This window comes from Pezoporus wallicus, unplaced genomic scaffold, assembly GCF_028554395.1.
Source record: "Pezoporus wallicus isolate ANWC-B61680 ecotype Strahan unplaced genomic scaffold, APGP_CSIRO_Pwel_v1 contig_5709, whole genome shotgun sequence".
Taxonomy (NCBI): domain Eukaryota; kingdom Metazoa; phylum Chordata; class Aves; order Psittaciformes; family Psittacidae; genus Pezoporus; species Pezoporus wallicus.
Window position 1 is genome coordinate 511646 of NW_026635251.1, and position 21926 is coordinate 533571.

Below are 21926 nucleotides of genomic sequence, written 5' to 3' on the forward strand. Positions count from 1 at the left end.
GGGCAGCGCGGGGAAGCGAACGCGGCTCCGGCAGGCACGCTGCGGCCAGGGAAGGCACAGCCGAGGTGAGTCCCAGCGCCTGGCAGCGCGCAGAAAGGGTACCGGCCGTGCCAAAGCGGCCCGGGCAGCGAGGCCGGCTCCGCCGGGGCCGCCCCCCGCGTGCCCGTGCCCGGGGCGCCGCGGGGCCGGGCCGGGCCCGCTTCCTGTGCGTGTCACTCACTCCGCGGGGGAGGGGAAGCCGCGAGCAGGCGGCGGAGGTTCCTCCGCGAGCAGTGCCGTTGGGCCGGCGGGACGTTCGTAGACCCCCCTGCCGCCGCCCGGCTGCGGCCTGAGACGCCGGCGGAGGCCCGGGAGAGCGCAGTGGTGTTGCCCAGCAGCGAGAGGCCCAGGCGACGTCGGGCCTGGGCCCTCACCTCCCGCGGGAGGCGGCCATGTCTACCGGCGAGGTGGAGCGGCTGTCGGCGGATCTCGGTGGGGGCGCCGGGGACGAGGAGGAGGAGTGGCTCTATGGCGGTACGGACCTTCCCAGACCCCCACTCCCAGCCCACTTCCCCCCTACGCCGGCCCGGCTCGCTTCCCCGGCAGCCGTAGCGGAGGGAGAGGGGGTGTGTAGGCCGCGGCGTGCGCCACCTCGCCAGGCCGGCCTGAGTACGGCCCACGCCTGCCCACCGAGCCGGGCCAGCCAGCGGCCGGTTAAAGGCGTCCGCCCGTCCTGCCCCCCCCGCCCCGTGGCTGCTCAGTTCCCTCCTCCTGGCTGGCCCTCCGGTGGTGCTGTCCCGGGCCTGTGAGCGACCCCCTCCCCGCCGTGGCGGTGCCGGCTCCCTGCCCCCTCCTCCACGGGCGGTTGGCTGCCGGCCCCTCTGCTCTGGCTGCGCAGCTCGAGGCATGCTAGGCCTCCCGCATGGCGCTCCTGCCCCACACGCACCCCTGGGGCGGCTGAGCTTCTCCTCAGTACCCCCTGCCTGGCCTCCCGGCGTTGAAGTACTGAAGCAACCTTAAACTTTAGGGCATAAACTTTGTTCACAACTTCAGGGACTTTAAGTTGAAATCATAACGAAACTTGTAAATAAACCCTGCCAGTGTAGAAGATCTGTGAGCATTGAGTGATGTGAGGGCTCAGAGGTCTGCTCAATTGGTTTCACAATTGAAATGTTATGAAAATGTCTCAATAATAAACTGAAGAGTTACCTAATCCATCTGCATGGCAAGATATCTGTCATGATTGGTATTAAGGGGATTTTATTCTTAACTACTCTATTTCTTTTCTCTTGTGGTAGATGAAAATGAAGCAGAGAGACCAGAGGAAGAAAAACCTAGGTGAGCATCTTGACAAATGGGAGCCCTGTAGCATGGCTGCACAAAAAAGTTGTTACATTCTTTTTCCCAACTTCTTGAAAGTTCATAGCACCTGAACACACTATGGTGTCTTTGAAAATCCCCTTAACATAGTATGTTTTGTCTGCTAGAATGACATGGCTTTTCTGTGAAATGGTTTTACCTAGGAAATTGGGATGGTTGAGTATAACAGTTATTTGAAGTTTTAATTGTATGGAGAGCAGTAGTTCCTCACAAAATGCCAAGAGGTCGTTTATTTCTGTAATCATGGTGCTTTGCAGTCTTGGTAATGGATCAGGACTTCATTTGTTAGAGGTAAATGAGAAATTAAAAGACAATCTCTCTCCCAGAGAGTTTACAGTGTAGTTACAAAAAGAAGAATACAAAGAAGCAGTAGAAGATTATCAGTTAGTTTGATGTGCATGTTACATAACACATCAGCTGATGGTTTGGGGGCTGTGTTTTTTAGTAAGAGAGTTTTTGAAGGAAATTTGGAAAAACTTTGGAAATATTTGGGGCAGCCTGCTCGAGCTGTAAGGAGCTATATGAGGGAAAGCACAAAGATGTTCCTTTGAAAATCATTGATAAACTGTGGAAATTATTGGTTGTCAAGATAAATTTAATAAAAGGGAAGCCAATGCAAGAAAGCATGAATTTTTATTTTCTATGAATGCTTCCAGTCAGCAGCGATTTTTTTCAAGAACTCTTGAATTGAGTTACCTTTGGTGGACTTCTTGTCCATAAGCTTGCTTAATTGCTTTTTTTTTTAACTCATGTCAGATTTTGACAGGGAAAGAGTGATACAGCAGTAATGACCTCCACCACTCGGCCATATAGATTGTCATTTTGAAGCAGTTACTGGTACAGTCACTTCCAGTTAGTTCTTGTATAAGAAACAGAGTTGTTTCCTGTCGCCTTTTCCTTGTCACTTAGCAGTTTTCTAGACCTCTGTTGCATTTATCTTGGATCGTCTCTTGCAGCACAGAGAATTCCAATTATTTATTTGCTCTTTATTTGGAAGCTATTCTATATCAATTGATTCCTTGTGTCCAGGTACCTTTTCTTGACCTGGCGCTTTTGTCAGTATTACTGTTGTTTTAAGAAAATTATTTGCCTGGCAACCAAAATGATCTTTAGAAACAGTGGTTAGCAGAGTCTGGCTTGACATTTGGCTGCTTCAATACATAGTATGGACTAAAAAGCAAAACGAATAGTAGTATATGCATCTCATGAGCTGTGTTTGGAACTCTGGAAGTTTGGTGACATTTTACCTGTTCAAAGTTTTGGCCTCTGGACTGTTAGTTTTGGCCTTTTTCAGGTATACTTAAGAATTGTGAGGTTTTATTCAAGTTCTTTAGCTAGCCTCTCATTCTAATGGGTGATGAAGTGGATTGGTCAATTTTAAATCTTGGGGTCATGCCTGTGCTCTGGTGCAGTGCTTATGAGTGGGTATTTTGCCAACAGAAGATGGGATCAAAATCATTCTGTTCAATAAAAATTGGCAGTTGCTCAGTCCATTTCAGAGATATTATTTCAGTGAAAGAATATTGTTTCTAAATGGCTCCTTGCTTACTCTGCTGTTTGTGGTGCAACATCCTAACAGTTAATGGAACTGTGGAAATGAAAACATTGCTGTGAAATAAGCAGCAGTAGGTAAACCCAGTGACACGGCTTGTTTGCATGGTTTTGACAGTGCTGTTCACTTTAGATGGACCAGTAGTTTTAAAACTTAGTTTTCAGTCTACAGTTAAAATCTGATTGAATTCATCATTGAATTGTAGCTATTCTGTATGGTGGAAGAAAGTTTCACAATGCAGATGTCAGAATTTTAATTCCGTGCAACATTACCTATGGGTATTTATTTAATTTCCATTATGTCTTTGAAAAGTCTGCAGGGGCAAAAAATAAGAAAACTCTTATTCTTCATATATTATGAAACATTTCACTTTGATTTCAAAAGCGGATCCAGGTGTAGTGCCTTTTCACTTGCAACTATTCTGTGACCATCTGGTTAGTATGACTTCTGATAGCTAAATATTATCCTGCTAATATGAAGCTACATTCATCTAGAAATTCATTTAATAAATTATTTTAATTAATGCAGAAGATAGATGGAACTTTGGATCTTTTCCAGAATGATATAGTAAGGCTTTTTTCATCATGTGGAATAATATGTGCATAGATACCTACTTTCATCTTTCTCTGTTTGTTTTTGTTTAAGTGCTCCACCCCCACCTGGAAATGAAGAGGAAGCTGCAGAAAATGGCGTTGTGAAAACGGTAGTTTTAAATGTGGTTTTGGAATACTGCTTTAATTTGGTTTGATTTATGGGGTATTCATAATTTGGCTAGGACTTACCATTAAATTTAATGCATAAATGTATGCTGCTTTTTTTTTCTTTTCTGAAAGGTGTTTGACACTATCTGCAGAAACTCTGTAGAAATTACTAAGTTAAGAAATCCAATTTTTACCTTCAGTCCACTTTTTAAATCCAACTTACAAAAAAAATAGATGAATAATGCTTCCCTTACTTTGCAGGGAAAGGCGGTGCTTCAAGATAGCTGCCTTTTCTAGAAAACATGTTGTCAAAATGATACTCTGTAATTTTTCTCACTGATAGGAAAATAAGATCCCTTGATCATTTTCCGTCTTTCTGTGTGTGATAAACAATCAGCATTTGCCAAACTGTGTGAAAATATGGGTTAAGAGGTGACTTATGTATACCTTTCAGAGGCAGCAAAACAGACTTGCTAAGTAGTAGTCTTCTATGTGCAGTATGTCAGAACTTCAGCGTTAGTAGGGTGAAGGAAGGGAGCAGGAAATGAAATTTACAGTTGCAGTGTTGATAAAAAGCTTCAGTTTATTGTGAATGGAAATGGTTTCAATCTTTTCTATGAAAAAATAGTAGTGTTACTTAAATGGGATATTTAGGTTATATCTTGCAAGAATTCTCTTAAGCGATGCAGTAACAACTCTCATTTGTGAAAATTTTAAGGACTGCCCTCTCAAAAATATATTTTTTTCCAGTAAGTCTAATACTTTATTTATGAAAGATATTATAACTACTTAAAGTTGGGGGAAAACTTTAAAACCCTATTTTAGTTGTTTAAACTGAAAAGCTTTAATTTAAGCGCACCAATGACTTCGTGCTGATGCTAATCCTGTAAGTGGGCAGTAGGTTTAATATGTTAGGTACACAGAGAAGACTTGCTAGTTTCAAAATACTTCTGAAAATCCTTATTGAAGCACTTCCCTTGTACTTGCCTCTCTTTGTATTTTTCACCTATCTAAAGCCTAGCGTTGTTAGGATATCATCAGAATATGTCCACAGAATTGAGAACTTTGTGTTAAAAGGTGCGTGTGAAGGGTTAGCAGCAACCTAGAAAAATGAATGGTGTTCAAGCTGGTTGAATAAGAAAAGGAGACTATTTCTGTGAGGAAGGAACCAAGAAAGCATTTTTTGTAAGTGAAATTGGCTTTCGTTGCTCCAGACAAAATTTTATTTTCTGTTCAGTGTATTTGTAATGGCTCTCTGCTGAGTGGGTTGCCTGAGTGGGTGTGGGAGATTGGTGAACTCTTTCTCTTCAGCTCTGCAGCATTGAAGGCTGTGTTCTGTGCTCAGCTGTCATTTACAGGATATCTATACTGATGTAGACTACCTCCCCCTAGATTATACTCTTAATTGTTATGTAAATTATATTAATGTTGTATAGCAAGGAAGAACTGTACTCCAATATCTTATCTTCTGCACAACTGCTTATTTTTGTCTAATTTATGTACTAGGCAAGTTTAGAGATGGTACAGTAGGTAAGGGTTAGAGCTTGGCTATGCTTGGAAAACTTCAGACTACCTGGACAGAATCAACTTGACTTTGGTATGTTCAGACTCATGCTGGAGGATTCAACAAGTATGTGAATAAGAGTGATCTGATTGATAAAGTTCACTTGGATTCCACAAAGATTTTTTTAAATAAGTTCCTCACCAAAGGATTTTAAGAAAAGTAAGCAGGTATAGGAGGAGTTTCTCATTATAGTTGACGTGTAAAAGATAGAAAACATAGGGTAAAAGTCTAAGTTCAGTTTAGGCAGTGAAGGAGGATCACCTCCAGTAGGGATTCACTGTAACATTGTGCATAACCTGTGCTGTTTAGTGTGTTTATAAATTACTTAGAAAAAGGGGCAAATTGTGGGATTACAAGTTTTCTGATATTAGAAAGTTATTCAAGGACTATCTCTGAAGAACTAACTGGTTAATAAATGGTCACTGAAATTCTGTGTAGAAAAAGAAGAGTGAGGAAAAGAGGCTTACAAATAAAATGGTGATCTCTGAGGTCATCATTGCCACTTAGGAGGGACTCGCTAAGATACATAGAAAGATCCACAAAACTGATGGTTACGTGCTTGTATGGAGTCTAAAAAGCAGTTAAACTTTTGGATGTTGCAGAAAATAATTAGAGAACAAAACTAAAGATATCTTTACACCATAAATTCATGGTTCAATTGCACCCTGAATTTTGTGGTATTGTAAAGACTTTACTTCAACTGAAAAAAGTTGAGAGAGGAAGAGTGGTTGAGGTAGCTTTCATACAAGGAATGGCTGAGTACATAAGGACTTCCCAACCAGGAAGAGAAGCGTATATAGCATATGATGAAGGCTAACAAAATCATGTATGGGCCTTATAAATAAGGATTGACTCCTCACAGTCCCTTACCGTGAGAACTGTAACTTTTAAAATAAAGTTGTAGGAGCCGGCCAGGATGGAAAGAAAGAAATGAGGTTGGATCTTCATGCAGTAGACAGTGCTATGGAGCTCCTTGCCAAAGAGGGTGTCACTGCTGGGAGTTTATGTGAGTCCAAGGGAATTCTGGGCAAGTACTTGACAGAAGGATCCGTTAGGGGTTACTAAAAAGACAAACCATAACTGACTTAGGGAATTCCCTGACCTGATAATAATCAGCAGCTGAGAGGGTGTTAGGGTGGAACATCATATGCGTTTGCCCTGGGGTTTTTTTTCTCTCCTCTGTGGTCTCTGGGAGGGGAAAACTAAAACAAAACACCAAACAAACCAAAAATGCTGGACTAGATGAACTGTTCGTATGGACTGGCATGACAATTTTATTTATCAGCAAGCTTGAATGTTGTGGGCTAGAACAGCATGCAGTGTGCTTTTGTATCTGTATTTTTATCCCGTTCACTGAAAATCTCAAGCATTTTACATAGTTTACTAATGCTAGGAGCTGAATAAATTTTTTCTGAAGCACAGTGTCTACAACTGGAAAAACATTTTGGTTACTCAGGACATGTAATGGCAAGAGGCTAGTCTTGCATATGTTTAGGCTCTTTCCTGACTGACAAGAGTAAAACCAGTACGTGTGAGCTAGATGGAGGGAAGAAGGATGTTAGTGGAAGCCATTTTATGCTTATTTAGGAAATGTCATGCTTCAGAAACAGACCTTAGTATTAAAGATAGTTCCCTTTTTTGATGGAGATGTCTCAGATTCTTGTAGCATTTCATCAGATGAGCCTCCTAAGTGTACTCTTAATGATACTCAGTTTTGAGGTCTAGAAGAAGTTCTTCCTCTCAGAGATTTCTAGAACAGATAGTTTTGACTGGATTATTTTTCCACTATAAAGGTAAGTGACTGCTTTTTGTCTAAGCAATGACTTTTTCTTTTGTAGAAGGTGGCAGAGGCTGACGATGACAGTGATAGTGATAGTGATGATGATGAAGATGATGTTCAAGTCACCATAGGGGATATTAAAACAGGAGCTCCACAGTATGGGTAAGTTATTTGCAAATAATAACTGGGGGATCTTCCAAGATTGCATGTAATTATTAATTCAGGCTCTTAGATATTAGTCAGCGGCAAATCGTATGCATAGTTAGTGTCAATTTAGTTTGGATTTGTTTTTTTTTTTCAGGTTTTTAACAATGTTTTTAAGGATATAGGGATTTAAAAATAAAAAAGTGAAACAAAGTCAATTAAATGTCATAATGGAAGAGCTGTTATATGAGTTAAGAGCTGTTACATGAGTTAAATTGTTTTCAGATTTTGAGAAATAATAGTATTAAGTTTGTAAAGTTGAGTGTTGTTATTAATTATGGAATAGCTGTGTTACATGATATTTTTAGGGTTGTTAATGTGACAGTGATATTTCTGTGCAAATGGTAGAGCGGTAACCATGGAGAACATTAGAAGCATTTCTCTTTAGTCCTGTTTGTAGTGGAGACAGTTCTAATTAGACCTCGATGGTTTCAAGTCTTGCTGATGTTCTCAAATAAGTATTTAACGTACTTCAGGATGGAGCTGCCAGTCTCTGGAGATAATTTCTCAACATCATGGTTTTGGCACTTGTACTATGTAAAAATTCTTTTGCTACTGTTGTTGCTCTATATGCCTTCTCTTGATAAAAGACTTGTTTTTCACTGAACTCTTTCAAACAGTGTTAGTTTTTACCCCAAATTACAAAATACTATTTTTCATTACATGGAAGCTTGCTGAGGGAAGTGGTTTGCTTGTTTGTCTTGGCAGTCCTAATGTTTTTATGCTTATTAAAACCAGCATTAAAAAAGCATAATTCTTATTAGAATTATATCAGGTCTGCAGGTAGGTCTGACTCATGCATATTATTGTGTTCTTAACTTTAGAATGCAGGTGATTTACTCATTTTTGAAACATAGTATTTTTAAACTTTCAGTATTTCATATCCTAAACTAACTGTATTATAAGAAATAGCAGTTCTTTCAGTTCTTTCTTCGTCTGCTTTCAGTAACTTGCAGTATGCTTGTGGTGTAGGAAGCAACCTCAAATTTTGTGGGAGTAAAACAAAACTAGATTTATATTCTTGGTTTATTTGCTGGTGCTCTTTCCAGAATACATAAAATAATGAGCAGATGATGCTAAATGGAATTAGAGTAGAAAGTTTTATGTAGAAATGGTTGTTTTCTGAAAAACCTTTTTTTCTATGCCAGTTGGATAGAAAGTTCATGGAAAAGCAGTAATCTAAACCAAACTTAACATCGCTTTTCATTTTAACTTCAGGATAACAAGTTCCTTTCATAGGATTAAATGATTTTTCATATAGTAGTCAACTGCTGTTTGAAAAAACACTCATGAGATTTGTTTGACAAAGTCATGCACAAATACAGCATAGCAGATCAAGAAGGTTAAATGTTTTGTGTTAGTTTTATACTGATTGTACTTGAATGTAAACTAAAACTGCATGGAAGTGGTACTGTAAACTATATACTGCCTTCTAATTACATGGTAATCTCATTATGTCCATGGGTTTGTACCACCTGTGAGGATGAACTACGTTATACGCAAATGGTAGTGAAAGCAAGCTCTCAGTGTTCCAAATGAACAGTACTGTAATTCCTAATGTAGTTATATCGGTCCAGTATCAAGATTTCTGAGTACATTCTTATGAATAAAGCTCTCAAGTGTTTAAGAAAGCAGAATGCTACATACTTTTCTGTTAGTCACAAGAATAGGTGATTTGCTGGAAGTACATTGAAACTAATAGCCTTTCAGTCATTGTAGAGAAATGCTTGCATTTTATGCTTCTGTACGGATTAAATGAAATAGTTATGAAAAGAGAAAAGGATCTGTCTAAACCCTTTCCTTTTTTATTTATTTTGTTTTTACTCTAATCCCCAGAGTGTCATCTGTATCCCTAAATGAACTGCATTTTTCCTTCCTTTCTTCTGGTTCTGTCCATTCTTGTTTCTGTGAAGGTCTTTATCCTTTCAACTCAGGAAGAGTGACTGGGACTTGCTTCACAACTGTTTATTAGTTGGAGAAGTTGCTACTGAGCATAGAAAGGTACACTCTCTTCCTCCTAGGCTGATCTCTTTACAGTGTTACCAGCTTGGAAAGCTAGAGGTTCAGGATGGCGATTGAGCCTGAGTCCAGTTTGTTTCTGGATCTAGCTAACTCTTGTTTTGTGTTTTCTTCTGTTTTAAGAGTTTTATCTGTCTAACTCATTTTTTTGTTGATTTCTTTCAAGTTATGGAGCAGCACCTGTGAATCTCAATATTAAGACAGGAGGAGGACGAACTTATGGATCTTCTGGTAAGAAAATACTGACACAGTAATACTAGTAAAAATGAAAAAAAAAGTTTGATTGTTTTAGGTTAAGGAAATTATTTTCACTTCCAAAACTTGTTGATAAACTTAAATCTGACTTTTTATTACTATTTTAAGCGTATTACAGCTGTTTACACTCTAACTCTCTGACTTTTCTTCACAGGTGCAAAAGTTAAAGGGGTAGATCTGGATGCACCAGGGAGTATAAATGGTGTGCCACTTCTGGAAGTAGATTTAGATTCTTTTGAGGATAAACCTTGGAGAAAGCCAGGTAATGCCCTTGTTTACATTAACTGATATGAAGGTATTCAGTAGGTTATTTTAACAATAGTTCGCATTTACTGCATGTAGATGTTACGTATATACAGGTAGACGATACTGTAAAATGTTATTTGGAAAAAGCATTTAAGTTACTTGTTACCTTTGTGCTGTGCTACAGAGTGTGTGGGCATGCCATGTTTCTTAGTATACATCCTGCACATGTCAGCAGAAATAGACTGTAGAACATGCCCTTATTTATTTATTTATTTATGTATTTTTAATCCATGTATATCCTGAACTGTCCTTGGAAATCTGTCTTTCTCTGGATATTACTAGCATTGGTCTGTGTCACAGGACAGAATATAAAGCACAACAGAAAATAGTTCTAGCAGGTTTGAGCATGAAGAATGATGAAAAGTAGCTGCTTGTCATAGAGTGACATCCCTAGGCTTTAAAGAAGCAGCAGGTACCAGATGGGCTTTCCGTAAATTTCCTGTGTGTATTGTCTGGCTCAAGTGATTTAGCCAGACGTGTCTAATACCTGCTTTTTTAGTGGCAGTGCATCTTGCTGTTGTACATAGGTTTCTCTAGTGTTTGTATATTGCTTTGGCCATGCAAATAGTGTCTACAAAATGGAAAATGAAGCCTATGATAATATTCTGGTATTTGGTCTGTTAGCTATTTGAAATACATTCTGTGCATTTGAGTTATGTCTGGTCTCTCTTTTACATATTCTTTTAAATACTTTGTGGCATTATATGAAACTTGGAGTCAAAACAACACGAGGAGTTGAATAGAGAGCAAGCAAAAGCGAGTGGTTCTTCACTGAACATACAGTAAACCTTTAGATCTTAAATATATCATGTTGTAAAGATACAGGGATTATAATATCCTGTGATATTCTGTAAGAATCTGCTTTTGATTCCTGAGACATGATGCTAAGCCCTTTACTGCTGACTAAATTCTGATGTTTTTATAGTCTCAGGCATGAACACTCTATGTTTACTGATGCAAGACTATATCCTACATTTCAGTGGTATTTTTTCAGCTCAATACCTAATCTGTTTTGATGTTACAAATAAAGGTGTATGTATGCTCAGTGAAGAAAAGAAGAACTTTGTGATGTCGTAAAAAACCTATGCTTTTCTATTTAAAGGGGCTGATCTCTCTGATTATTTCAACTATGGATTCAATGAAGATACCTGGAAAGCTTACTGTGAAAAACAAAAAAGAATACGAATGGGTCTTGAAATTTTACCAGTTACCTCATCCACAAATAAAATTACGGTAATTAGTACAACTTTTGCCATATTCTAGATGCTTTTTTTCCCTGTAAAGCTGCTTGTGTGTCAAAAGCTTGTTCAGCCCAGTTTGGTGTGTGTGTTAGAGTTTGCAGCTGACTCCCTGTCTTGAGCCTAGAGTGTTCCTGTGTGTTCCTCTGTTGCTTCACTGGCAATTTGTGTGGATAGTGTGACAGACTAGCTACAGCTAGATTGCGTCTGTACCATTATTCAGATTGTGGCCCATGACTTTAGAGTTGTACGGTCTCTTAATGGGCAATGTGTTATTTAACTTAGGCTGAAGACAATGCTATGGAAGTAAGACCAAGTGCAGAGATTCTCGATGGCAGATACCATCTTTTTAAGGTGAATTTTAGTAAACTTTTGTCGGTTCCTCTCATTTTTGTTGGGTATTGCTTCCCATGCCACCGCAGACTGGTAGAAGAACAACTGAAATGGACATAGCCATTATTTCAGACTCTCATCTTAGACCAGTGACTTTCTGCATATGTCATAAAATGTTGATTAAAAAATGTTCTTTGTTTGTCACCGTTCTGCAAGTATGTGAGTTAGTAACCTGGTGAATTAACAAATTTCCCAGAGAAACTAATTTTTCTTTATGTGATGGTTTATTTTTATTGTAGTGCATTTGTATGTGCAGATTAGAGAATCTGTGCAGATGTGCTGGGGAAGCTTTTGTAGATTATGGCATGTTTATTTTTTATGTGGCCTTCTAGCTCTTGCTGTGTTTTGTGAAACTTATCCTTGGCGACTCTGAGATATGAAAATCAATCTTCTGTATTTTTCTGTTGTCCTTTTGGGATTAGACAGCAATAAATCCAATTATATATAATATTTTTTACATTCAGAAATGCTAATTTACAGAGAACAGATCTGTACGATTGGATTTATCTTAAGAATTGAATATTTTTTTTCAACTTCTCATTTTCTAATTTACTGTTTCATTTGATGCTAAAGTTAAAATACAAAGGTTATATTTTACCTATTTTCCATAGGTCAGTTTTGTTCTTGAACAGTCATTAAACTGACTTGAAACTGTTTCTTGCTTTCTTCTGTATACTTCTGTGACAGAAGTGTCTATTGCAGACAGGTATTTTTGTTTCCCCTCATGTGCTACTTGAGGGTATCCAATCATTTTGACTTTAACTTAGAAAGAACAGGTAAAGAAGCTCCCTGGGGCTTTTTGCCTTTCTCAGTTATCATGATAATAGTGTTACCTTATTGTGGGCAGTAGAAGTTAATGATTTGCAGCTCACTACACTCAGACATTGCTGAACTGTAGTCCTGACAGAAGGATAAGTATTCCGAACAAAAGCTTCCCGTATTTCTAGCTCAATACTGACTCTCTGGAGGTCCAGTGATCAATCTGTGCAGATAGTAATTGTGTTTTAACAGTCTGAAGTAAGAGTTGTCATGTGTTTTACAAGAAGTTTATATATAACTGTTAAATAATTTTGTTAACTTTTTTCCACTTTCGAAATACTATGTCTCATGAAATTTACATGGTATATTTGGATTAATCTTCTGTAACTACAAGACTGTCTCATGCATTTTCCAGTTACTTATTAAATAATAGAAATCTCACAAATATTTCAGATAACTACTTAACCAAACATACTCAGTTTTGGTGTGTTTGGTTGGTTTTTATTTAATGTAGTTCTGGATACTAAAATTTAGTTCATTTTTCAACAGGTACTATCTATATATATGCATTTTTGTGGGTTAGGGAATGAGGTGCCTGTGTTTGGAAGTGAGATTCTGCAAAGCTTAGTAGTTCACTTGCCTACAAGAAGCTGTGAGATCACAGCATATGTTGTATTATACCATGAGTGAACTAGCTATGTAGAGTGAGGTAGCTATGTGGTTGTTACAGTGGGAGTGTCTTCAGAATCTGAATCAGGACAGGTTTTTCTTTAATCCTAACCCACATAGGCTTTTCTTTCATGTAATACTTGAAGCACTCTCACCAAAGGTCTTACATAGTTTCAATAACATGTCTCTGGAATTTTGCAGTACTTCAGAAATAGCAGCATGTTTTTGAAGTGTTCAGTCTGAACTAATGAAAAATCTTTTAAGGTTTGCGTAACCAGGAGTATGAGGTGACTTCCTGCTATGACTCAGAAGTTAAGTGGTTTCTAGATCTCATGGTCAATAAGGCAGGTGGAGAATCCACTCAGTTTCTTGGCTTATGGTTTGTTGTTGGGTGGCACTTACTAACCTGTGTTAACGATTATGAGGTTTGGGGCTTTTTAAATAAGTTTGCTTCTTTTAAAAATAAAGATGCTATGTTGTTCATATAGGAAATTCTACAAGAAAATCAGTGTGGTCAGTTCATGTCCAAATCAAACACTTGGAAAATAAATATTAAAACTGTCTAATCTTATGTAATAATTTCTTCTCTGCAATATTGCTTTTTTATAGATACTAAACACAGTAGTTAAGTTTTGCATTTTATAATTTGCTAGCTATACAAAGGTGACAGTTTTTAAAAAACTTGATTAAAGGACTTTCTGTGTTGGCTGTGTGCTATGTTGAGTGTTGGGGCTGCTGCACTTCTGAGGCTAAACTAATGGCAAAACATTATTTTGAAGGTACAGCAGGGCAGAACTGGAAATTTGGAGAAAGAGTTGGCAGTGCAGTCGACCAAACCCGATTTCACATCTCCTCCTGCTTTATTCAAATCAGGAATTCCAACAAACAGGTCAGTTAGTTATAACTCTAGACCAGAAAACTTTTTATATATATGTATTTGAAGTCCATGATTTTTGTAGAAAGAAAGGAAAATATGTTTCTGTGGCAGGTAGAACTCAGGGGAAGAGTGGTTCTAAACACTTCTAGCCTTTAGTCACCATTACACTTGAATGTTGTGCTATTCTTGGCTATTTGGGAAACAGAAAGAAGAACAAAAGAGGAGAAAAACCATCAGGACCAAATAACAAGGCAGCTATGAAAATACAGGTGTATTCTGTGTAGAATTAGATTAGCCAACAAAATGTTTCTAGCTTGTATCTTTCTGGTTATTAGCTAACACACCTTTTCAGTCAAGTTGGAATCATATAGCTATGACTTCAGCAAAAGAAGGATTCCTGGAACCCAGTCTCTTTACTTCAGGGTATCTTTAGCTCTCCTTACTTGAATATCTTTTGTACTTTCTCTAAAATATGAGGAATTAGTCCTTACTAAAACTTCTTCCCCTCACTCTTCCAGCCCCAGGCTTTAGTAAGTTCCGGCCTTTATATCTAAGCTACTGCGGTTTGCTACCTGGCGCTTTGCTTAGGGTGAATCCCTGCTTCTGCTTTACTTTAGTTATCAAGTGATTCTATTTAGGAGTTTTGGTTTTGTGCAAATTAAAAGCCATGGTAATATAAGTAATGGCAAGAGAAGTAGAGCAGGGTGTATCCTCTCATCATCAGCAGTTAAAGATTAGCATCTGTGACTTATCTTTAGTCTTTAGTACATTGACTAATTCAGAGGCACTCAAGTTCAGTCATTCCATTCTTTGAGAGTCAGTTCAACACCCAAATGTGTTTTTCTTGAGTGGAAGAAATAAATCTTGCTTGATACTCTTGCCTGTATTTTTCTTTCACTTCTAGTATATTCTTCCTGGTAGCCTAATTTCCTCTCAGAAATATCAGGTTATACTGCTTTGGTTTTAGTAGATTTTAGTGCTTTGTTTCCTAGCAAAAACCTTCCAAACAAATAACAACCTTGTAATTATTTTTTTATGTTTCTTTTCTGAATTGCTTCTCATAACAGAGGTCTAAAAATTGAATGTACTATTCACAGAATAACAATTGTAAATGTGTATCTAGTACAGGTTTTGTTACAGGATTTCAACTTTTCATACATCTCATCGGTGGACAAAGAATCTCAGAAGTACTTTAGAAAGTAGTTAATGACCAGGGTATTAAAATGTAGTTGTAGAAAAAAATGCATTGCATAGATTTTTTGATTCTGTGAAATTTGCATTTGTTGTGAGAAAACATAATAAAATACGGTCATACATGTGCATATTTTAGGCTTCATAAATGAAGTCTTTGTTGTATGCTCTAGATGGGATAATCTACCATAGATGTCTTTATGCCATAATTTTATGTGATTTCTTTTTTTTCTGCCTGAAATATGCAATCCCAGGTGTAAGTACCCAACTTTCTGATTTTTAAAGATTTAATGTTAGTATATTGGTTGTTTTTAATCAGAGCTTTCCTGAGAAACTTAAGACATGCTTGTTTTTTCCAGGAACTAAGTTTACCTTAGGAAAGGTTGGGATACCTTGTATCTTTAAGAATGTGAGTCCAGTAAGTGAAGTTGGTCTGCTGGTAAAGAGGAAAAAAAAGTACATTTCCAGTTGTATCACTTTTGCATTCCAGTGGTTAGAATAGGTTGGTTTATATACATTTAGTGTGAATACTGTAAGTTGTTACAGTGATAAAACTGGCTTCTTTCCCTATTTAATATCTGCTCCTTTGGATACAGTTGCTAAAAATTAAAAAGATGTTTCTACTGAGTGGTCAGAATAGATTTTGAAAGAAAATTGTATGCTCAAAAGTGAGAGTAGCTTAGTGAATGAATATGCTTTAACTGTATGGGTTATGTATACCTGAATGGCTTCTTCAGAATGCAGCTGGTATTTTCTGTATATAAAACCCTGTGTTGCCAGTTTATTTATAACTAAGCAGTGTTTTATGGGATTGGACTTTAATTAAAGAGTTAATTCTAGGTAGAATTTTTTTGAAAAAACAGCTATTTGCTAATGAAAAATAATTGCCTTTATGCCATGAGGCATGTGCAATAGCTTTTTTGTGAAATTGCTGGAAGCATTTTTTATGTATCAGTAAAACTTCTGTCAGTTTCTGGCAGTAGCTCATGTGGTGAAAGGGGAATTAATGCAACTGGGGTGGGGATTGGCAAGGAGCTGGGCATGAGAAGAAATGAAACTCAAAGAGCAGAAAAGATAGAGACCTGAGAAAAGAAAGACCTAGGCAGTTTTATCTCACCAGAAGCAGTATGTCTTCTCAGTCACACGCAAGCACTGCCTCCAGAAAAGCCAGCTCAGGAATCAGAAAGTGTCAGAAACAATATAGGAGGGACAAATATCTGGAATTAAGGGCAGGGGAGGTTTGGGGGGGGGGGAGTCGGGTAGGCTGGACACTGGGACAGGGAAAATCAGGGCATGGTCCTCATTTGACATTTTAGTAGTCAGGGCTGTAACTTTGCTTCATGGATGATTTTACACATAGATATCACAGCACATATTTCTCTTTAATGGGAGGTCTGAGGACAGAAAGTGGGATTTGCTTTTTTTCCATTTGTTTGCAAACAAGCATTAAAATACTCTTGTGCCTACTGGTCTTACATTTTTTAGTTTGAGTACAGCAGGTGTTTGCATATGATTGCAACTGAAATTCTCAAAGGAAAAAAAAAAGAAGTTACTGAGATCTAGCCAGAATGTTACTCATTACCAATAGGGAAGTTGTAGTTTACATAATAGAAACAGAATTATTGCTCACCAGCAAATGAAAGTTGCTGCTCACTACAGTTGCATCCTAAATGCTAAGTTCAAAGAAAAAATTCAGTGCTTGTTCATACAATATACAATGTCTGAGAAATTTTGCTTAAACTTGTAAACGATTACTATCTTAATCATTGCTGAGCTATTAGCTGTTTAGAAATGACACCCGAATATCTTAAGGCTGTTGAATAGCATAAAGGATAGTATAACCCTGAAGGAGGAGTTAGAATGTAATGGAAATAGTTTCGTAAATGCACATCATATGCAAACAATATCGTATATAATACAATTTTTTCTCTCTAGAGGTAGTTAAGACTCATGTGTGCATAGGCATAGTTAAGGTAAAAACCTGAACAAATTGCTTTTGGGTATAGTGCTTTCTAGAATGTGAAGAGGATTTGACGTACTTCAAACCTGGCCTACCGAGGCAGGTCATGGTGATATCTTATTGCTTGCTTTTAGAACAGTGCTTTTCCTTATGTAATTTTTCAAGCACTGAAAGAGTGTATTTCTTATATAGCAGAGAAATAAGCAGAAGTTTCTTTTACAAGCTGGATGCAATGCCTGATGTTTTCTTATTCCAGTAATATCTAGAATAGCTAGGAAGAAACCAGCTTTGTGCAGTCAGAAGCTGATAGGTTTTTAACCTCCATTTATGGTTTTTCTGTTACTACTAAAGAGTACATTACATTTAAATAATTTTGCTTTCAGAGAAACAAGTCTGTCAATGTGATGGGCTATTTAGCTTTCTCTGTGCTTGGGCCTTTCTGTAAACAGAATTTTTATAGCAAGTGGATGTGTGATATGTCCTTACTGTGAAAAAAAGATAAGTTCCTCTTGTTTCATGACGTAGCCTTGTGAGACTAAATGATGAAAACTCGGATATTATTTTGCAGTGTATCTATTTCCTGTATGAATGATTTCTGTATTAAATTTGTTCCTTTCTTAATTAGATCAGTCAGTGTGGTGAGTTCAGCAAAGTTGAGGCTGTCCTCAAGAGGAGGAAAATAAAGCATGAAACACATTAAATAAGAAGGAGCACAATAACATATTAAATACAGGTTTTAAAGTATACTGTAATTCTGTAATTTGTAGACTAGCCTATAAATCTAGTGAAAAATGTGGCATCCAGTAGTTAGACTGTTTCTGAATTCTGGAAAGTGTTGGAGGGGGGGTGGCTTTCCAAAAAGCAGTTAATTATTTCTATTACTTGTGTGGGTAAGTAATTTCTGAAGCTATGAATTTGGAAAATAATTGGGTTTGTCTGGTTTTTCTTTTTCCTTCCTTTTTCCCCTTTTTCTCTTTGCTCTGTAGAGCCTAAATAAACTCAGTTTACCAGATGAGATTGAGATATGACTTAAATCTCCAGGGAGGGTGGTACTCATTGTGCAAATGGCTCATAAATAACTATTCTCTAATTAGAGTGAAATCACTCACTGAGCTGCTGGAATGTTCCTTTCAAGCTACACTTTGTATGAACTCTGCTGTGGGTTCATGTGCATCCCACACGCGTGGATTGCCTTTTTATGTGTGGTTGTATCCATTGGGAATACATATGTATCCCAGGTGCCCTGATCGTGTAAGGGAGAAACCAAGCCCATTCTTTTCTTTGCGTACAGCACTGAGGCAGAAACCTGGTAATGCCTGCTTAATATCACTAAGCTCGATAATGGCTGGGGACTCTTTGAAATTTCCCATGTGCCAACTTGCTATGACTTAATCAAGATCCAAGGCTTTGGATTTGCCCCTTTTACAAAACTGCTGAACTGTTAAACTCTGGACACTTCACATGCCCCTCTTGCCTTTGTGAAGTTTGGTTTTGACAGTGGTGTCATCTGCTACTCCATCTGCAACTGAACATAAGCTTTTTCTTGTTCAATTTGAAGCTCTTTTAGTGGAGTACTTAATGAAATCATTACTGCAGTCTTGGAAATAGAGAATTTGTCAAGTTCACGGTATGAAGGCAAATTCCTGAACGCATCCACCTTTACAAAAATTAAATCTCTTGGCAGCTGTTGGGAAGAACAAAGGACATACCACTGTAAAACATTATTAAAAAATAATCATAAAGCACCAGCTCAGTGAGAATGAGTGAGCATAGGTGTACTCTTAAGACTCCAGAAAAATGAAGTGAAAGCTCTGTTTATTTCAGCAAACTTGATGTCCAGGAACCAACTGGTAGTCTAGATTTGCTTCCTTTGATAATGCAGTCTTGTATTTGGGCTGCTTCCCAAGCCAGAATTGGTCTCACCATAGTTTGGTTGATGCACATTTTACTTTTACGCCAAGTACTCTTGCACTGCTTGTGTTTTCAGTGCTGATTCCAAGAGTTGCTGGCAGTATGCAGACAGTGCAAGAGAGGAAGAGTTTTAATTTGAAGTATATCACCTGCATGTGGAAACCCTGAAAAACAGTGGAGCAAGCCAAGCAGTGGGTCACCTGAGGAGGGACTTCTTGCTGTAGAAGAAAGTAATCTATCATATGCAAGGACTGTGATACTGGCTGGATGGCCACACGCAGAGTTGTGGTCAATGGCTCAATGTCCCGCTGGAGACCAGTAACGAGTGGTGTCCCTCAGGGATCGGTGTTGGGACCGGTCTTGTTCAACATCTTTGTCAGTGACATGGACAGTGGGATTGAGTGCGCCCTCAGCAAGTTTGCCGATGACACCAAGCTGTGTGGTTCGGTTGATATGCTGGAGGGAAGGAATGCCATCCAGAGGGACCTCGACATGCTTGTGAGGTGGGCTGATGCCAACCTTATGGAGTTTAACCATGACCAAGTGCGAGGTCCTACACCTGGGTCAGAGCAATCCCAGGCACAGCTACAGGTTGGACAGAGAAGAGATTCAGAGCAGCCTTGCCGAGAAGGCCTTGGGGATGCTGGTCGATGAGAAAATGAACATGAGCCAGCAGTGTGTGCTTGCAGCCCAGAAAGCCAACCGTGTCCTGGGCTGCATTAAAAGGAGCGTGACCAGCAGGTCGAAGGAGGTGATCCTGCCCCTCTACTCTGCTCTTGTGAGACCTCACCTGGAGTATCGTGTACAGTTCTGGTGTCCTCAACATCAAAAGGACATGGAACTGTTGGAACAAGTCCAGAGGAGGGCCGCGAGGATGACCAGGGGACCGGAGCACCTCCCGTGTGAAGGCAGGCTGAGGAAGTTGGAGCTGTTCAGCCTGGAGAAGAGAAGGCTGTGTGAAGACCCCGTAGCAGCCTTCCAGTATCTGAAGGGGGCCTGTAGGGATGCTGGAGAGGGATTCTTCATTAGGGACCGCAGTGATAGGATAAGGGGTAATGGGTTAGAACTTAAACAGGGGAAGTTTAGATTGGATATAAGGAGGAAGTTCTTTACTGTGAGGGTGGTGAGGCAGTGGAATGGGTTGCCCAGGGAGGTTGTGAATGTTCCATCCCTGGGAGTGTTCAAGGTCAGGTTGGACAGAGCCTTGGGTGGCATGGTTTAGTGTGAGGTGTCCCTGCCTATGGCAGGGGGGTTGGAACTAGGTGATCTTAAGGTCCTTTCCAACCCTAACTATTCTATGATTCTGTTGAAGGTTTTAAGAGACTGATCATCCTTTAAATGTTAGTGTTTGTATCCAGTGGAATGCCATTGTGTCTTTACCCCCAGTGTTGCATTTTTAATCTACTTTGAAAAATTAAAAATAAGAAGTTGCAGTTGACACCTGTGTGGACACAACAGAAGATTTGGGGGTTTAAAGGTACCCCTCTTAACACACTGCGTGAATATATACATGGGATTCAAGAAGTTCATAGTAGGAAAAACTTAACCTAATAGTCATAAACTTAATAAATTGACTGGTTTGGAAACTGAAGTGAGATAAATCTGCACTTAAAATTCACACATTGACTCCAATGTGGATTGGAATAAGTTGTTTATAATGAACTGGAATCACTGAAAATTTAAATCCTAGATGGCATTTTCTTAAATAAGATGCACCTCAAATTAATCATTCAGAATCATGCCCATTGAGAAATAGATCTTGGAATTATTGTTGCTGTTTCCAAACATGTTAGTTCAATTTCCAGTGTTAGACAAAATAAGAAAATGGAATTGTAGTCATCATTAGCAGTGGGAGCAAACTGGGAAAGCTCATTATGGTAGTTCATAAAGCTGTTATGCATTGAGAGCTGAGTATTATCTGTAGTTCTGTTTATCTCAGACAAAAAAAGATAAAGCAGAGGTAGGAAAGGTCCATAAAAAGATTAACTAAATAGTGAAAGTTATAGAGTTCTTTTATATGAGGAGAGATGTGGACTAGTTCCGCTTGGGAAAGAGACAACTAGAAAGAGATACAGCAGAGGTGTTATGTTCTCTGGCTACACTGCCAGAGAACAAGGAGTTGTGGTTTTGTGGGGCTTTTTAACAAGACTGTAGGGCACCAAATACAATTGTCATGTAAAAAAAAATAGCTTACACAGATCACATCACTGGAGATCAAAAGTAAAAGTGTGTTCAAATGAGATTGTCTAAATGGATGTTAATCTATTAAAGTTTAGCAATTAAACTCAGTTGCATGAAAAGTCCTTAAATGATTGGCAGAAACTAGGATGGAAAGAATGTGTATATGCTGTCGCTGTTCTTGTCATCTTCCTCTAAAAATCCATAACTAACATTTCTAAGGTGCATGTTCTTAGTTTACACTATGTTCTGTTGCTTGATTGGGTTGCAAGGGAGACTGAGGTGGGTCTTGTGCTGGTTTCTTTAAGGAAGGTGAACATAGTGCTTAGCTATGCAAATGTTTTAGAGGTGCTTGAGAGAGACCTTTTGCATTTGGAAAACTGAGGAACAGAACTATAAATGGCTGGTCTAAGATTCCTTCAAGTTTCATGCAAGGTTTATGAGTCAATGTTTCTAGTTTTATATACTTTCTGGTTGATACTAAGACTGCATTTCAAGATAAGAGAGATGGTGGCTGATTTTGTTCAATACGTGCTGCAATACAATTAGTATGTATGGTAGGATTGGCTTATGTTTATTTAATGTTCTTTGGAAACAATATTTTCTGTTTTATACAGGAGAAGGAACTTTTGGCATTTAGAATGAGGAAAACTCCTTAATTAAGACTTTCTTGTCTCTCTTTTATTTTCCTTTTCTAATTCTGCCTGTTGATTCTGGTTTGTCCTGTGTTGCAGGCGATTACCTGGAACAATAGATGTGATTGGACAGACCATCACTATCAGCCGGGTGGAAGGACGACGGCGTGCTAATGAAAACAGCAACATACAGGTTTTATACTGCAGATTTGCACACAGTCTTTGACCAAGAGATACTTTTGCTTTCCCCGTAGCTTCTGAGTAAAACATTTTGGTGTGTATGAATGAGTAATACACAAGTGGCTTTAAGTTCAGGAACAAAGTTGTGGCAGCCAATTAAAATCTATTAATATGAAATATACATCTTACTGGAAG

General features: G+C 38.7%; 1 protein-coding gene across 11 annotated transcripts in view; it reads left to right on the plus strand.

Moving 5' to 3' along the window:
- The first annotated feature begins 192 nt into the window (after positions 1–192).
- Positions 193–21926, plus strand: part of FIP1L1 (factor interacting with PAPOLA and CPSF1) — a 41503-nt gene continuing 19769 nt past the window's right edge. For 6 of the 11 annotated variants that reach the window (XM_057413866.1, XM_057413875.1, XM_057413901.1 and 3 more), the window contains exons 1-10: positions 193–513; positions 1278–1317; positions 3557–3614; positions 7015–7118; positions 9346–9410; positions 9589–9696; positions 10843–10973; positions 11264–11332; positions 13579–13688; positions 21651–21744. In XM_057413866.1, the coding sequence (XP_057269849.1) occupies positions 432–513; positions 1278–1317; positions 3557–3614; positions 7015–7118; positions 9346–9410; positions 9589–9696; positions 10843–10973; positions 11264–11332; positions 13579–13688; positions 21651–21744 (861 nt within the window). In that variant the 5' untranslated portion in view covers positions 193–431. The remainder of the gene's footprint in view (positions 514–1277; positions 1318–3556; positions 3615–7014; positions 7119–9345; positions 9411–9588; positions 9697–10842; positions 10974–11263; positions 11333–13578; positions 13689–21650; positions 21745–21926) is intronic. The other 5 variants (XM_057413941.1, XM_057413910.1, XM_057413950.1 and 2 more) reach the window with 3 other exon arrangements.